Source organism: Aplidium turbinatum, chromosome 12 (genome assembly GCF_918807975.1).
Source record: "Aplidium turbinatum chromosome 12, kaAplTurb1.1, whole genome shotgun sequence".
Classification (NCBI taxonomy): Eukaryota; Metazoa; Chordata; class Ascidiacea; order Aplousobranchia; family Polyclinidae; genus Aplidium; species Aplidium turbinatum.
Genome location: NC_137483.1, coordinates 19,396,641 through 19,411,684, shown reverse-complemented (window position 1 = coordinate 19,411,684; position 15,044 = coordinate 19,396,641). Strand labels below are relative to the sequence as shown.

Here is a 15,044-nt window from a genome sequence, read left to right as displayed (position 1 = left end):
AGACGGGAAGGAAAGGAAGCCAGTCTTTTTGTCCACTTTCAGACATGCCTTTAAGAGCCTTGCCAGTAGCCAAATGCTTTTGAGCTGTGTCGAACCGGTGCCCTTTCGAGTGTCGTAACAGGGCTCTTACCACTCGGCTGTGCAGTTAGTTAATCTCCCACATTTGAAGACAAGCAAAAAAGTTGAAGTCAAGGGCAAAAGTGAAACACGTTTCCTTATGAACATCTAAGCCTTTCAAAATTTACTTTTATAATATCCACACTGGGGCAACCGTGACTGATCTGATAAAAAATTTGATTACGTTTGCACTGTACGATGTTAAAGTGACGTAGAACGGCCGTGATGTTAGTCATGATGACCGCTCAATGGTGCTATTCAAATTCCGCATTTGGTTTTATGTGAGCATAAAAATAAAGAAATAAAATTGGAAAAGCTAAGGCATCAAGTCGATGCAAATAAATAAGGAAACTATGCAAGCATATAAAGATAAAGTCTTTCGAGTTAATCCAGTTGCTTGTAAGCTGAATGCGCATGAATTATTTTGATAACGACTTTTCGTTTTCTATACAGAGAGCACGTACTACAAGTATGATATCCTGAAATAACTAACAAAAAATGTAATCTAAGTTACGTACTGTCGCAGCAATGCTTTTTCTGTTTCCTTTTTTTCTCCACACCATTCAGCTGTTTTTATGTATTTTTGTTGTAACTTTTTTAGGAGCATATCGTCAGAATGAAACATTCCTAAGTGTTATGAGATATAACACAGGTGGACAACCAGAGCTTTGAAATAAATTTAAAAGAACAGTTTTGACTTTTGACTATTTTATGCTTCTTCCTATACTGAATGATATTCTAATTGTCTTTAGGCTAAGTGATTTTAAAGTTCGGATAATATAGCCAGCCGTTTAATATAGCTATTAGCGTTAATAAAATATGAGAAGCCTCGGTAAACACCAGATCATTTTGAATATACCAGTGTCAAATTATGCTAAACATTTTCCGCAATAAACAACTACATCAAAGCAATTACAATTTCAGATGATCATTATTTACAGAAATTGAAATGGCAAAGCAAATTTTCGGTGTACTACTACTTCTGGCATGTTTGCAACATGCGTGTTTTATTTGTTACAATGACCCTTGTGACGTCATGACTCAAACTATAATGTCAATAGACCTTGGCATCCAGAACCTGAACGACATGTTTTTGGAAATCGGATTCCCATCTTGGATGAAAGTTCCAATGAATGTTCTTGACTGTTCAAACAGAGGACTTACGAGAGTCCCAAATATCCTCCAACCAAACGTTCAATATCTAGATTTGAGCAGAAATATAATTCGTCGATTTACAAGACAAGATTTTGATGATTTAACAAATTTGACTGTTCTCGACATTAGCTTTAACTGTAATAATGTTACAGACTACTCTTTACCGGGACGACCAGGGTATCTCAATATAGAACCTGGAACGTTTAAGCGATTAAACCAGTTAAAAATGTTGGTTTTAAACGGAAATTCTTTGCCTAGTGTTCCGCCAAATCTTCCAAATTCGTCGCAACTTGTTTTCATGAGTTTAATATCCATAAAAAACTTTAAAAAAACGGACTTTGTTAATTTATCAAATTTGAAAGTGTTGTTAGCCAACATGGCGTGTTTAAAACCACGATTAAACTTTTGCAAATCGTCCTACATTGTTCCAAATACCGAACCATTTTATTCAGCTAGAAAATCATTGCAATATTTAGAATTACCGTTGGATTCACTCAGTGCAGTTCCATGGAAAGCATTAACACCCAATCTGCTTTATTTAGATTTAAGAATTAACAAGATATTAAGAATCAGGGCCTTTGACTTTATTCAGACACCTCTTCTTCGATTTCTTGGTTTATCTCAGGCTCAGGCAGAAAACAAAGTTGTTTATATCGACGAAAAAGCATTCCATACTTTGAGAGACTTAGAAACATTGGACGTTTCTTTAAACTATATTAGTTTTCTACCTAAAAATATATTCAAGTACAATAAAAAATTAAAAATTTTAAACTTATTTGGCAACTGCTTGTGGAAATACGTGACCAATCCAACATTTGTACCCATTTACCAAATGGAATCTTTGTTTTTAGGATGGAATGCAGTTTGTCATTCTGAAAATGATTTTCAATCTCTAACAAACAGACAAGCTAGTCAGTCACTGGTGTTGGGTGATGTCTACAAACGAATGACAAATCTGAAGCATTTGTCATTTGGGTTAACAGCTAAATACCAACAGTTAAAGGGTGTAAATCCGGTATCGTTAAATTTTGGTGTTGTGACTTATAATAGTTTAACAGCTTTACAAAACTTGTCCTATTTAGCGACGTTAAACCTGGGTTATTGCAATATCACTAGCTTTGATATGACTTCCATTAATCAATTTCAAAACCTTTCATCGCTTGAGCTTCCCCACAACAGAATAAACAATGTTGCTCAGTTTGAAACAACTACGACTCAAGCAAACATGGGAAAAAGATTTAAACTACTTTTGAAGAAAACATATTTCCTAAACAGCAACCCTTCTCATGTGACGGCTGAATCTAGAATCAATTTAAGCGAATGTGTTCAAGGAGGCAGCTTAGACTTGTCAAAGAATAAGATAACTCGTTTGGAAAACATAAATTTTAATTTTACTTCTTTTGCGCACAAATTAGATTTGTCATCAAACTCCATAGAAATAATTTCAAATCGTCCTTTCATGGAAATGCCAAATCTTTGTTCAATTGATTTACGTTCTAATCCTATTACAATAATAGAGAGAAATGCGTTTCAAGGTTTAAGTAATCTTCACTTTCTTTTCATTAACAGTACAAGTTTATCGGTTGAAATTGCATACAACCCATTGGCATTTATGGAAAGTTTTGAAAATTTTGTTAGTTTTCAATATGCCTACACAAGAACGTATTTTTTCTATATAATTCCTGGTAATTATGGTATCACGAAACTATTACACCCAAACAATGTTGTGGAAATAAATTTTTCTGGAAACTATGCTGTCACTTTTGAAGCGGTAGCGGAAGCAATAAATCAGTTTTCTTTTGTAAAAAGCATCACTCTTCATTTCTGTCAGCTTGGAGACCAATTTATGACTTTTAACAACCCAATCGCTGTGTATCTTGATGTGAGCCACAACTTCTTGACGAAAATACCTTTGAAATCTTTACAACACATGAAACACCTGGAAACACTTTTACTTTCTGATAACAAGATTACTTCGCTCAATAAGAATTTTTTCTATTTGGTGCCACAGCTGCAAGTTCTAGATCTTTCGATCAACAGGATAAATTAAATTTTACCAGGAATATTTTCTGCAAATTCAAGTAAACTGCGCACATTGTTGTTGCGCAATAACTACATAAAAAACGTTGGAATCGATGTTTTCCCAATTTCTTTATTGAATCAACTCAATGTTTTTGATCTGAGGTGGAATTCATTAGCTTGTGATTGTCAACTGAGCTATAACTTTCGGGCAATTTTTGATAAAAACAAATTTAGTGCAAGCACCTACCCAGGGTTTATGCCTCAGTGTTCTTTGCTCATTGATCAATATTATGGAGGATGTGTTCAATGTCAATCGCCACATTCTTTACAGGGGCACTCGTTGCTTACTTATACGTCGAACGTTTCTTGTCAAAATATTTTTTCTGCAGCTTTATGTGCCTGTTTTACAACTGTCTATTTTAACTTCCTTCTTTTTTCTCTCATCCTGACTGCTAAAAAATGGAAAAGGTGGTTAGAAACATATGCTACACAATATGTGCGTCCTCGTCCAACGAACAACGAAGACAAAGCACAAACAAGTAATCGAAAACCGAAAATATTTGTTCATCATGGATTTGTAGTTTATGATCAAACAAATCAAAATGTTGCAGATTGGGTTGACAACATCTTGATACCAAACATCTGTGATCAACCTCCATACTTTAACCTTGGAGTAGTTGGAAGGGAAGTTCAATGTGGATCGTCTCCTTCGAAACAACTTGTTCAAAGGATTGAAGCCAGTAGGAAAGTTATTTTGATTTTGACAAAAGATTTTTCTAACAGTCCTGAAGGGATGTATGTGATTTCTGTATTGGAACATCTTGAATATGAGTCAGGAATTGATCGAAGTCTCTTGATAACTTTTGAGAATGATGTTCAAGCTGGAGGATTAATAAGAAAAAAGCTAAAAACAAATCCACATCAAGTTTTACAAGTTCCAAATGATGACGCTGATTTGCCAATGTTGTGGAATTTAATTCAAATTTTTTTGAAAGAAGCAATATAGAATTGGTCACAAGACTTTGGTTGGCTTATAAATTTCCATGCTAAATTGCAAGCTGTGAAATCTTAAGGTTAGGTCAACTCAAATTTAGCAGAATTAGAATATGGTAGTAAGTGGAAATCTGGCCAGAATACTTTTCAAACATAAGTCAAATACGAAATCAAGCCGTAATTCTGCCAGTCTCATATCTCATTAGTTTAAAAAAATCTTAGCCTACATGCTAACAAGAGGAGAGTGGCCAGTTCCTTTCTCTCGGCCGCCTTTCCTTCAGCAACTAAGTCCACCAAATTTGTTACACTCTGGGTAGAGGTGAGCAGTGTTTTTCAACAACCAGCTTAAGCGGAAATCGAACTAGGATTGCATGATTGGAAAGCAATCGCCTTACCCGCTGCGCCATCCCACCGCTCACGTGACTTTACATGAGATTGATATTACCGCTTTTTAAAGATGCCTTGTACCGGAATTTACAATAGATCAAGAGTACCGTACCGGTACTCAAAGTTTTTTTTAGCCATATGCCGCACTTTGCTTTACACGACGTGTCATGGAGTCCTCACTAAACTTTTCACTCATTTTCGTTTTGAAATACGGCCTAAGTTTTAGGATTGTATATTCTAGGGCCCAAATGGGGCCACAGATGGTGTTTTCTCGCGCCGTATGCAGCAGAGGGCTGCACTTTGGACACCGTTGATTCAGGTATTTTATGCTTATACAGTTAGTCTTCAAGGAATGTGCTGGACTTGTTTATTCGGCCTGATTGAAATACAATTTGTGTGACACTAAAGTATTGCTTGATGTAATAGGCTAACAACATTAACTGAAATAAACATTTGTGTTGTGTTATTTGTGCAAATTGTTCCTTAAGATATATTATCGTACTTTTTGTGTTTTTTATTATATTTCAGCGGCTATATTTTCAGTGCATATGCATTATTATATTGGTGTACGTACATGTCTACTTTTATCTCACCGTATACAGTATATATTATATCAGTGGTTCTCATTTTGGTTTAAATTACAGTCTTTAGTCTTTTGAGAACTCCAGTGAAATTTTGCTGTCCGAAGGACTGCAATTGTCCTTCGGCTGCTGATGAACAAGACATTTCTGCGGCTACTTGGGCGGACCATAAATGGAGTTCTGAATGGAGGTCAAGCACCACCAGACTCCATTCGTTCATCCCCGACGCCGACACACGCCTCATCGGCCTGACACTACAGAGACAGGCATGGGTGCGACTTAACCATCTCCGTACGGGCGTCGGGCTTTTCCGCTCAACCATGCACCAATGGGGAATGGCTTCTTCCTCCTCCTGTGAATGTGGTGCCGAGGAGCAGACCGCAGACCACATCATCAATGACTGTACCATCTTCAAGCCACCAAACGGAGTGGAAGGTCAGCGCGTCATGGATGATGAAACTAAAGACTGGCTGCTCTCTAGCAGCCTTCCAGTGTAGTCCGGGAACATCGTGAAACTGGGGTGGTAAAAGGATGGACCCTCGGCCTCAGAAGCTCAGACGACGACTGTCCTTGAAAGTGTTGGTTTTACGAAAAAGTACTAAAATAATAATGTGGCTACAATTTTACTCAGGATCAATGTGTGTAGCTTTTGGGGCAAGAAATTTTGATTATAACTTGAAAAAGATCTGTAAGCACAAAAAGATTTACAACCATTTCTTGTTTTTGCCAATTGTCCAAACCATAGTTAATATTGAATCATGGTTAATGCACCTGTACGTTGTATAAACGCAAAGCTTGTTTAAAAAAGTATTCTTTGACTTATTGATAGGTTAGATATAATGATTAGGTTAATGCTCTATAGTTTTGCATTTGTTGAGCACTTGAAAATGTACCAAACTTGGAATAAATTTTTCTGTTGGTGTCATCATTGTAACATGTATTGATATTATCTTTCATGATGCCAAGCATACTTACATGTATTTGTACTTTTGCCAAGCAAAAAACCCACAAAACTGGGTGGTCATCATAAGTTTTAAAATTTGTATTGTATTGATTGTAATTGTCAAAACTCAAAACATTGTGTTGTCGTGCGGTGCAAACATACGGACTGTTTTATAAATGCAAGAAACAAATGTTGTTGATATTCAACAAAAACAATTCTTAAATGCCTAATCTTCTTTGACCAGTGTAAGGACAAAAGAAGTTTGGAATTTTCCATCTGTTAATATTGCAAGCTTGCTTGCGTTTTATCCGCGTTATAGGCCACTTCGTTGATAACACCAAACTCGTGGTATGAAAGTTAATGTTACAAGGTTTAAAAAAAAACTTCTGGCAGATATTTATTATTTAGCTCAATTCACGAAATAAAATGCTGACAATCAAATTGCAGACACCCAATGCAGGAAATGCAAAATTGTGCAACGTAAGCATACAACAACCGGCAACTGTCTGAATCACGCAGTGTTGCAAAGTAGCAAGTTGGGAATAGTTGGCCACTAAACGAACAATTAAAGCACAAGAATATTTTCTTTCCTAATGCTTGATAAGCAGTTTGCAAAACGCTTGCAAAGTTACTATTGTTTGTTTGAATTACACTGACGTAGTTCCGACGTTTGATGACGCAAAAGATACAGTAGGCTAATGATTGAAAAAACTTAATCCCTTGAAAGTTATTCACTCAACAAAGAATCACTGATTTGAAAGTTTTTTTTATGAAAAGGCATTGTGTTTGTCTTCGAGTTTCATAAAAACAGAGCATTGAGATAAAAAAGATTCAAGAATAACACTGTCCAACAAAACTCTTGTAGCTGAAAAACTGAAGAACGTTTCAGGATAACTTTTGGGCGATGAATCCAAATCTACAATCAGATTGTTTCGAATTTTTTTTAACCAAATTTAACCAAAAAAAAACAGTTGAAAAAACTATCAGAGAGATGGGATAATTTTAGTTGTTGTTTCGAGCATTGCATTAAAAGCAGATCAGCAGATACAACATATTTGCAATATATGTTGAACATCGGTAAATAATAAGTCAAACTCCTCTACTTGGGTCAAATCTTTAACCTTTGAAATAAATTAAATCTGTCACTTCTTAGTAGAAATACAGCATTTAATAAAAACACTAAGTTAACACAAACAAGCAGAGGTGGGAAATTGCACGCTACTTTTGTAGCGCCGCTACTTTTTTGGTAAAAGTAGCGGTAGCGGCGCTACTTTTTAGTTGGAATAACGTCTGCAGTAGCGGCGCTATTTTTTTCCAAAGTAGCGGTAGCGGGAGAGGCGCTACTTTTTGCCTACATCTGCAAACAAGTAAACTAAGGAAAACGTCTAAGATCAACCAGTATCTTTGATTCATGTCCAGTGTCTCATCGATATATAGGAGATTGAGAATGTGATAAAACTTTTGTCGTTGGTGAAAAACACTTTAATTGTCAACAAGTTTAAACAATACTTTCCATCAATATAAACCACACCGAACTTTCATTTGAATGATGTGTACAAAAAGTCACTTGTAGGGTGAAAGGCGTTCAAATCAATATCCAAATACAGGCTCTAATTCGTCAAACAGTTTCGGTGGCCAGTCGAGGCCATTTTTGTCTTGAACCTCTCTGTAAGAAGAAAGAAGAGATCAACTGCATTATATCATTTCAAAACATCGGAATAGGAAAGTCTGCAATTAAACGTGATGTAAACAAGTCAAATATACCCTGGGCCTGTCTACAAGGAAGTAAAAATTATCCTTTATTTGCCGCCTTGCTGTCTATCTGTAAAAAAGTTTGTGTTTTATTTCATTTTTACCTTCTTTAGATTCAAATCTTTTTGCAAACAAATTCAGCTTTCGATTTTCTTGTTTGGTTTGCTACAATAGTACAAGCTAGCAGCTGAGACTTTAGAGAGAGAGATGTTTCTTTATTCGCCTTTCTAATACGAGTCGAGAAAAAGAAACAGAATTACATTAAATTTAAAATATAGCAATAGAAAGGTCTGGCAGCACCGAACAACCTTGTGGTTAACCAGTCAAGGTGCTGCCTGACATCAGGCATCATACATTGCAGCGTCAGACATTACAAATTTTTCTTTATCTGAATCAATAAACAACATGATTGAACAGTAGCTTTGAAATCGAAATGAAATATATAAGGTTTTGTAGGAAATTGAATCAAGATCAGCTTGGAAAACATGAGCATATAATGAATCATATCGTGTAAGAACACAAATTACACAAATACAAGGATAGCCTACATGTAGATACGATTAAACTGATTAAACTGACAAAGTGTACTTAATGCGAATTTAACAAGGTAATTTATAAAGGTTTTTTAAACAAAGCAAGGTGTTTGCTTTGCATACATTCATCCAATTCACTCCACAATGTAGTACCCTGATGTGCCAAAAGATTGTGTGGCACGGATTTGTTTATTTGTCGAAGAAAATACTTCATTTTATTTAGTTGTCGAGTGTTGTGCGAGTGAATATTATCAAGCTTTATAAAACGATCTTGGAATACAGGTGGTAGATTTTTATTGGAAACTTAATGCATAAATTTGGCAGTTTTGAGTTTGTAAATATCTTCACTTTCGACGTCGTCGTCGTGTGAGCCTTTGGGACCGAGGGTTTATCTTTTTACCACCCCAGATTCACGATGCTCCCGGACTACACTGGAAGGCTACTAGAGAGCAGCCAGTCTTTGGTTTCATTATCCATGACACGCAGACCTTCCACTCCAGAATCTTCATGTTGTAAAATATTCAAAGATTTGTATAAGTTAGTGACGTGACTGAATGTTGTACTTCTAGTGATTGCGCGAATAATATTATTGTGTCTGATGTCTAGTTCCTTGATTAGCGTTTTATTTGCAGTTCCCCATATATCAATACCGTATTGAACACGACTATACAGTATACTAAACTATAATATAACATGAGCAATGTTTCCTCCAATGCATAGCTACAAAGGTGATAAAAAATTCCAGAATATCGAGCCATCTGCAGCGACAAATGTTTAATGTGTGACGACCAGGTTAGATTTTCATCGACATGGATTCCCAGATACTTAATTGTTTTCACTCTTTCTATCGCTGTTTGGTTTATACACAACCTGAAACTAGTTTCAACAGTACGCTTTGGCACTTTGTTTATTAAAATGTAGGTTGTTTTAGAGCAGTGGTTCTTAATACTTTTTATATGTTTTACCCTTTTAACAAAGATGAATATCAGATTTACCCCCAATATATAAAATGGTACTCATTTATTAAAAAACGAAAGTAACAAATTCCATCAGTTATATTCAATGCGACGGCTGCCCTTGCTTTTTGGCAACGAGTTGTTCAATGTCTGGTAAAGTAGTAGATAATACACAGCAAATATCGTATTCAATATGAAGTTGGTTTTGTGCTTTAGATTTGATAGTAAGCAATGCAGAGAAGCCGCATTCGCATAGATAAGTTGAATAAAATATGACCAGAACATTCAGAGCTTGAATGCCTATCCTTGGATAGCAATGCTATATTTTAACCCAAAACTTATCCAGGTTGCAAGAGTGAAACTCCTCCTTTGCAAAAGAATTGTTTGTTAATTCTATAAATTCTTCTTGGATGGCTTCAGGAACATCTTTCACTTTACATACAAAAGGATTTCTCGCTACTTTCATCAAAATGCTGCCAGTATTAATCTCGGGAAAATATCGTTCAAACTCCTCCTGCAAGTTTTGAAGATAACTGATAATGTCATCATTCAAGTTTTGATTGCTATCGCCGTCAAGCGGTGAAATGATATCTACAATACCAATACCTACAGCTGGCACAATTTTTCTGTCCCGTTAACTGATGTGGATATTTTGATTGATAGCTCATTTACCTCCCAAAACGAGGCATAAATATAAAATACTTTTTATAGACATTCCAAGAAAAGACTACAAGGAATTTTAATGTAACATTGTGTTGAACATGAATATGAATATTATGAATATTACATCAGGTTCATCTGCTTGTAATATTCAAGAACATGAATATTACAAGCAGATGAACCTGATGTAATTTTGAACTCAATCTACTGTATGCTTGAAGTTTTAGTCGCATCAGTAGCGCCATCGTATGAGTAACCAATCGCACTAAACAAAATAAGCAAGATTTTAAAAACCTCAAATAATCGCCTTATATAACACCCGTCATCGCCAGGGGATAGCATGAGGAAACCGGCAACTTGGGCATGGAATAGTTCGGTCCACCAGCGAAGGACGAGGGATTACTGATGGAGAAATATGATGCCCGGAGGGTGAAAATTGTGGGAAAAATTCTGGGGAAGCGGAGATCAGAATTTCAAAACCGGTTCTTTTAAGCCAGGGGTCGGAAACACATCGCTCGAGAGCCGCATAAGGCTCTTTTCGTGACGGAATCTGGCTCGAAGAAAGTCTTATTGAAACTTTTCATGACAATTTAGAGCTGAAAATACGCTCCGAATGCACTAAATTAAATGCAATCTTTCAAAATGTTCTGAACGAGGCTCCCCAGTTCCCCTGCTGTTTTCTTATCTTCAGTAAACACGTGACCCAACTTTTACAACCTATCAGCTGCCATTACATGTTAGTTCCATTAAGACAGGCATGTGTAACCTTTTTCACTGGAGGGCCAAGTACAAAATTTTGAATGATTACGCGGACCACATCATTTTGTCAGAAAAAATTAGTATCATAAAAGTACTTTCCCATGAAAGTAGTTTATGTAGTTAAGAAATAGATTTAATGCAGTCCACGACACACTTGTGCGACAGTTTATTGAAAAACTGTGAATAATTGTCGATGGAAGATGAAGAAACTAAATTTAGTCAAGCGTATTTAATCACAGACTAATGTGATTTTTGCTGTTGCAGATCTTTGCAAACTTTTGGAATATTTGCTTTTACAGAACTACAAGCAACTCGAAGTTGACTTTTCAAAGGTTAGTCCGATATTTGGCCTCTTTGCTTTCCTTTGCAATATTTCATCCTAGAGATAAATTGCTCGCCGCAATATGTGCTTCCATAAAGCGAAATGGTTTTTAAGGCATGGTCGACAAGATTCTGATCTTCTTCTATCGAGTCTTCTAAATTTCCTTGGCACACCACAGATCGACACATTCTTTCGCAACGGAGTTATACACTGACAGGTCCCACCTACTGCACCGGGTGGCAAGCCGAGGGCAAGCAAGAAGGTGGTGCGTTGTTTGGGGCTCGGTGCCACAGATACATGCAACTGGCCCCGTGTCGTAGCCCCACTGCACCAAGATTCTGATGCTTCCCCCTAACAGTTTTCATAAAAGTTCACCAAATCGTTTTCAACAGTAGACTATCTATGTTGCACCAACAACTCCATCAAGTGTCAACTACGGTACAGCACAATGCCATTACGAAATTATGCAACGCAGCATTCTTGCGTCACAAAGCGTAATATTTTTGTACACAGCGTACGAAAATTTCCATTGCTTTGATGTAAACTGCATCAAATGGTAATGGCTAGTATGAACTTATAAGATTTTGCTGAGCACCACGCGGGCAGCACGGAACCACCTGGTGGGCCGCAGTGCGGCCCGCGGGCCACTCGTTGCACATGTCTGCATTAAGAGTTAAAGCTTTACAATATATAGCTCTCACGGAAATATTTTCAAAAATGTAGATTTCATGGCTCACTTGTATATTTTAAGTTGAATCAAGATGGTATTTATGACTAACCGATTCCCACAACTTCTAACGAACAGGGGCTCCGAGAGGGGGGAAGTCGGGCTACTTTACCCCCTAGCATAACATTGTAAAGGAAAAACGAGTAGTTTTTCGTTTTGTCACTTTTGAAGGGAGCACATTTTTACTACTAAAAAAAAAATTTATCAACTTAAAAATAAACAAATTTTTGAATGAAATGCGTAGTTACAACTTTACAAGTATTTTTCGATCATTGTTATGTTGTTCTAATAAACGTGTATTATGTTTGCTTGACCAACTGTACCTTGACATGAAAAACTGCGTTTGCCAGGCATATGATAATGGATCCAACATATTTGGAAAAGTGTCCAAGCAAGATTGAAGGAAGTAAACCCTTCTTGCCTATTTTCTGCTTATAGATGTCATTGCTTAAATGCACTAGACTTGGAGTTCATGGTGTGTAGTGTTGTCCAAATATTCTACCATTTTTGAGTAGTGTAATTGATCGACTAAGCTTATGTCATTTTCAATTGCAGCCAAGCCAGATAGGAAATTCTAAAGAAAGCTATCGGCCTACCATTTTCTAGCAGCCTACTTGAGCAGTTTCAAACCTCTGCTTCTCTGCATTATGTAGATTACAGTCCTAAGCGAGATTCACTCTACTAACCTATTTATGCAGCAATAAAGAACTGTTCAATGTTTTTTGGCCCCAGAGGAGGCTCACACGACGACGACGAATGGACAATAAGCTGATGAATTTAATGAAGTTAAAGGAAGATGTAATCAAAGTTACAAAAAGCTGGAAAGTAGGCTACTCGCAAGCTTAAATTGTTATAGGAACTACGAATTAAAAAAAAATGTTTTTCTGGGGAAGGAACGCTCCAACAATTCCGCTTCACCAGCTCAATCTTACAAACGAAATTTATTCTACTTTACGCTATGTTGCAAGGGATTCGCTAGCTGTTGGTAGTTTATTCACAAATGTATCAACAAACTCAAAGATATCGATAAGTTTGAAGTCCTATGGAAATATCATTGTATGTCTGATGTCTAGCCTGGTTGTAGGCATGTGGAACAAATTTAAACAAGTTTCAGAACAATGACATTTTGGATAGGTTGGTAGGCTACTTTTGAAAGAAGGCTACCCAGCAAACTTGAGCTGCAAATCGGAACGCATCACCCCATGATATCTACTCAAGAAAATCATTGATTGCAACTTTCGAAACACTTTTCTAAATATGTTTGTTACTTTGAAAATTTGTTACCTAAACCAGTAGGCCTACCTCTAACAGTAGCGAGTTGAAAACGTGGTTTTAGCACACAGAGGAAGACAAGCACCTTCACGTGGTCCTCCCCGTCAGTAACATACGAAATTATACAAAATACGTATGCGAAACGAAGCTTGTCAAACAAGAGCTAATGAGACTGTTCAGCGCAGAGTGGGTAGGAAAATGCCCTTTTCAGGGCACGACAGTGCTCGCACTGTCGAAAAGTACCGACGACCCACCGTACTGCAGCTGAACACCGAGGGCATCACGGCCAGCAAGCTCAACATCATCGAGCACCTGGCCACCAAGCATCAAGCCCTCATCATCCTCCTCCAGGAGACTCACTGTACATCTGTGGATAAGTTGGTAATAACCAACTTCACACTCGCAGGCGCAACCTGAAGCAGGAAAACACGGCCTCGCCACGTTTGTCCATGACCGGCTGAGCTGGTCCTTGGTTGACCAATTCCAAGCTCAATCGGAGATCGAGTGGCTTTGTGTAGATGTAGCAGGCTACAACATCGTCAATGTCTACAAGCCCCCACCTTCGCGGATAACATCAACAGCCATCACAGTGTTCCCCCACCCCAGCCTCTACGCTGGCGATTTTAACTGCCACCACACTGACTGGGGCTACAACTCCATCAACAACGACGGAGAAAGTCTGGCCGCTTGGGCAACCAACAACAACCTCGCCCTCTTATACGATCCTAAGGGCGCACCGAGCTTCCACTCCGGTCGTTGGAACACTGGCACGAACCCAGACCTGGCTTTCGCAAGTGATGACCCCGATGATCGCCAGTCGGACAGACGTGTGCTAGAGAAGTTCCCAAGGTCTCAACATCGACCCTCGCTAATCACTGCCCCCTTGCTTGCCACACCTATTCCGAGCAAGCCTGTCAAGCGATGGAACTTCAGAAAGGCCGATTGGGAATACTACAGCTTCCTCACAAACGAAGCTACGCAGTACCTCCCATCCCCACACACCATCAAAGTGGATGAAGCCTACCAGGACTTCTGTGATGCAATCATATCTGCGGCAAAAGACTCCATCCCGCGAGGTCGACGGAAAAACTACATACCTTGCTGGGATGTGGAGTGCGACAGGCTTTACCGCGACTTCCTCCGTTCCCCCCAGGGTACCGCCACCACCAACTCAGCAACAGCCCTGCTGGCAAGATTGGATTCAAAGAGGAAGAAGCGCTGGACAGAAGCCATAGACTCAATCGACTTCACGCACTCCAGCCGCACAGCATGGAGTACACTCAACAACCTCACTGGCAGATCACGTGCCTCTCGTCGCCAATGCCCCATTTCAGCAAATGCCATCGCCTCACAACTTGTGAAAAATGGAGTGCACAGAACGAGAGACCGTGAATCAGACAAGTCCGTCCCCAAGGAAATGACGGACCTCTGGAAGGTCCCAACACCTGTCGAGGGCAACATCTCTGGTGAGTTTACCCCAGAAGAATTTGCTTCCGCCCTCCAGCACCTAAAGCCAGGCAAATCCCCGGGCCTTGACCACCTATGCCCGGATCTAATACTCCAAGCTGCCCCCTCTATGAGGTCCTGGTTAAAAGAATTCCTTTCCTGTTGCTTGCGTCACCTGCGCATCCCAAGAATCTGGAGAAGAGCCCTAGTGGTTGCAGTCCCGAAGCCGAAGAAGCCCCCAGGGGATCCGAAGAGCTACCGCCCCATCTCTCTGCTCTGTATCCCCTTCAAGATACTCGAAAGACTTATCTACGCCCGTGTCGAACCGATAATATACCCTCAGCTCCCTCGGGAACAAGCCGGCTTTCGCCACGAAAGATCAACTGTAGACCAGGTCACTCTGATGACCCAAAACATCG

At 38.6% G+C, this 15,044-nt stretch overlaps 1 protein-coding gene across 1 annotated transcript; it reads left to right on the top strand.

Moving 5' to 3' along the window:
- Positions 1-1,168: 1,168 nt before the first annotated feature.
- On the top strand, positions 1,169-4,300 carry LOC145780654 (toll-like receptor 8). The gene is made up of 2 exons (XM_082592278.1): positions 1,169-2,639; positions 3,546-4,300. The coding sequence occupies exons 1-2, from the start codon at positions 1,169-1,171 to the stop codon at positions 4,298-4,300; spliced, it is 2,226 nt and encodes a 741-aa protein (XP_082448404.1).
- The last annotated feature ends 10,744 nt before the right edge of the window (positions 4,301-15,044 follow it).

Coding starts and splice junctions, on each gene's coding strand:
- LOC145780654 (XM_082592278.1), top strand. CDS start 1,169: ATGTCAATAGACCTTGGCATCCAGAACCTGAACGACATGTTTTTGGAA. Junction 2,640..3,545: donor GTCAAAGAATAAGATAACTC/GTTTGGAAAACA, acceptor GCACCTACCCAG/GGTTTATGCCTCAGTGTTCT.